The sequence below is a fragment of the Hippocampus comes genome, unplaced genomic scaffold (genome assembly GCF_001891065.2).
Source record: "Hippocampus comes isolate QL1 unplaced genomic scaffold, H_comes_QL1_v1.1 scaffold36, whole genome shotgun sequence".
NCBI classification, from domain to species: Eukaryota; Metazoa; Chordata; class Actinopteri; order Syngnathiformes; family Syngnathidae; genus Hippocampus; species Hippocampus comes.
Genome location: NW_017805695.1, coordinates 2,650,312 through 2,653,215, shown reverse-complemented (window position 1 = coordinate 2,653,215; position 2,904 = coordinate 2,650,312). Strand labels below are relative to the sequence as shown.

Sequence of the window (2,904 nt, the reverse complement as noted above, 5' to 3'; positions counted from 1 at the left end):
CAACTATCCATTATTGTGTTCTAGCTCGTTCAGATTTTCAAACCTTATTTATAGATTAATCTTGTTAATTTGATTTGCGAGAATAAATTTCAATGAATGGGTTCAGGCTACTGAAGTCTGCGGTTATTTCTCACATTTTACATGTGAAAAGTTAATGGGATGTTGTCTGTAGGTCACCAGTGCTGTGTCAACTAATCCCCACATCTTACTGATGCTTTCAGTGTAAACACTTTCGTCGTCCGACCAGCGGTTTACTGTATTTTATCTGCTTTTAGTTCCTGTTACCTGTAGGTTTGTAGTTGCAACTCAAAACAAAAAATAAATAATAGAAATAAGACGGTGCAGTGGAAAAAGTCCACAGTTGCATGGGGGACAGTCGACTAAGCTTATTGTATTGTTGTCGAGCAATCCAAGGTGTGGCCCGCCTTTCACCCGCAGTCATCTGGGATAAGCTCTATCTCCGCACGACCCTCGACAGGATAGAAAATGGGTGGATGGAAAACAGAGCGACTCTCCCATTCATGCTAGTTCTTGCAAAAATAATAATGTCATCAAACAATTACAACAAAACAGGACGGAAAAACAAATCCCTTTTTATTTGAAATCTGATTTAATAACATAATTTCATGTCGAGTAACAATCTGAAAACATGGATATGCGTCCAAAGAAATTCTGCAATGTACTGTATTGTCAACTCACTTCATCTTTTGTTTCGTTTACAACATCACCCTCTTGTGGCTGTAAGATGTAACTGTCATCATTGTGATTTAGTCGTAACCTTCATCACCAGCGCAAAAGTGACTTTGCCTTCACTTTTAAAACAACACAATATTTCAGATAAAATAGATTCAGATTGTGCTGTTAATGCAAACCTTTAAATGCTGTATGTAATTGTATGTTTATTGTATTCTCATAATGGAACTTCCAGGAAGACAGCCCTTATGTGAAACCCTTAGGATAGCCCCAGTAAAGGAAAAATAGATTTTTTGTGAATAATTATTTTAAACAAAGAAATGTATATGGGAAACTTTCCTGAGTCGTGTGTTTTCTCTCATTAAGGTTCATCAATGCTTTGGGTGAAGTGTTCCCCGGTGTATAAACCGTAGTGGAGGCAATCCTTTTGGGCTGCAGCCCAGGCCATTTGAGAACTGGTGAAGCGAGCAGCCCATTGACCCTGTGGATCCACTGTCACCACCCCAGCCAATCCCTGCACTCTGGACTTCATGTAGGCCAGGCTGAGGTCAGAGGCTGCCTCTGGCGACTGACCTGGTGACAGAACGTTTCATCATCAGAGGAAACATGAACTTGATGGTCACTTGACAGGTGGCCAGATGACAGTGTGCAAATTAATCTGTCGCAGCGATAATTGCAATGTTAGGAATGTTTATAAAAACAACTGCTGTTTTTGAAAATGATAAGAGCCTGAAAATTGATGTAAAAGTAATGCAGCTTGTAAATGAGCACGATCTTTGTTAGTGCCATGCAAACGCCAACGTGGATGACCACTGTGATTGGCCATTATGTCAAAAGAGGCCGGTTTTAGGCTTACAGTATAGCGCAAATCTGAAGGTTTCACGTTACTCTGGTAAAAAATGAATAATGGACAATTAGTGCTTACATGCTCCTCAGTAAACCACGTGTGCCAGACGAGACAAACCTGATACGTGTCATTTTGTGAGGGGGGGGGTTTGGGTGTTCCGGGTGAGTGGCTGTGCAAATTCACCTACCTGAGGTATTTCATGGAGATCATGTACCGCAAATTCTACCCTAAAACTGGTACTGCTGGCCTAAACATTAACATGATTTTTTAGTATTTAAGATGTATAACTTGTTTATCATATTTACCTGGTTTCAAAACCTGCACTGTGAAATGTAAATTTTAAGATAATGACGTTTCTGCATTTATTGTGAAAGTATTCATCCGTAATACTGAATATTTACTTTTCACATCGATTTATAGTGTGCACCCCAAACTTTTCTGTTTGCTTCTATAAAATTTAAGTTTGGGCCCACTATGCACCGAGTAATGCGCAATGTCTTCTTTTACACCTATTTGAACACAAAAACAATGTGTTAGTGTTTCATAACGTTGTTTATTGGTTGAGCATGAGTCATTTGACAAACGTGGTGCAAACACAAATGACACCACATAAGTGCCGGGCATGGAGCAGGCATGCCCTTGAGGGCCGCTGTCCTGCGTGCTTTATTTCTCGCTACTCCAACACACTTGATTAAAATGATCAGCTCCTGAGCAAGCGCAGAAGAAGCCTTATAACAATCCTGATCATTTGAATCACGACTGTTGGAATAGGGAGACATGTAAAATACGCCAGACAACAGCCTTCGAGGAATGGGTTTGGACACCCCTGTAGACGAGCAACAGAAAATAGGAAAAAAAGTTTGTGTACTGTCTTGCATTTGCTATTAAGTATCAAAATTATTCATACTAGTGGGGTTGAGTACGAGAGTTTTCCTTCATACATGTTGAGTAGGGTGGTCCACATTTTCATGGCAAAAAAAAAAGTTTGTCGGATTCGTCGGGCCGGGTCGGAATTCTTGTCGATACTATGGTACAAGGTTCTGTGCAAAATTTCATTCCGATCTGATGATATTTTCCCGTCCCGCAAAGCGGCCAAAGTTTCCACCATAACAACTGGTCTCAATAGGGTGAACATGTGTATTTTAACCGTGTATTTTGCCATGCGTGACACTGGCTGGGCTGAATGTTGCCCGAACGATCACCTCCTGACTAACTAACCATTCCATCGCTGCTCTCAGCAGCTGGAGACAAACTCAAACGCACGCCTAACACACAACGGTCACCTACTGGCGAGCTAATATCTTTCAATTGAAGTCGAGAATCGCCGGAATTCTTACTGGACGCTGAGCTGAGGACGCTTTTCG

At 41.1% G+C, this 2,904-nt stretch overlaps 1 protein-coding gene across 2 annotated transcripts in view; it reads right to left on the bottom strand.

Moving 5' to 3' along the window:
* Window positions 1–577: 577 nt before the first annotated feature.
* Window positions 578–2,904, bottom strand: part of LOC109523179 (asparaginase and isoaspartyl peptidase 1) — a 15,795-nt gene continuing 13,468 nt past the window's right edge. For both annotated transcript variants that reach the window (XM_019882161.1, XM_019882162.1), the window contains one exon: window positions 578–1,266. In XM_019882161.1, coding sequence (XP_019737720.1) covers window positions 1,055–1,266 — 212 coding nt within the window. In that variant the 3' untranslated portion in view covers window positions 578–1,054. The remainder of the gene's footprint in view (window positions 1,267–2,904) is intronic.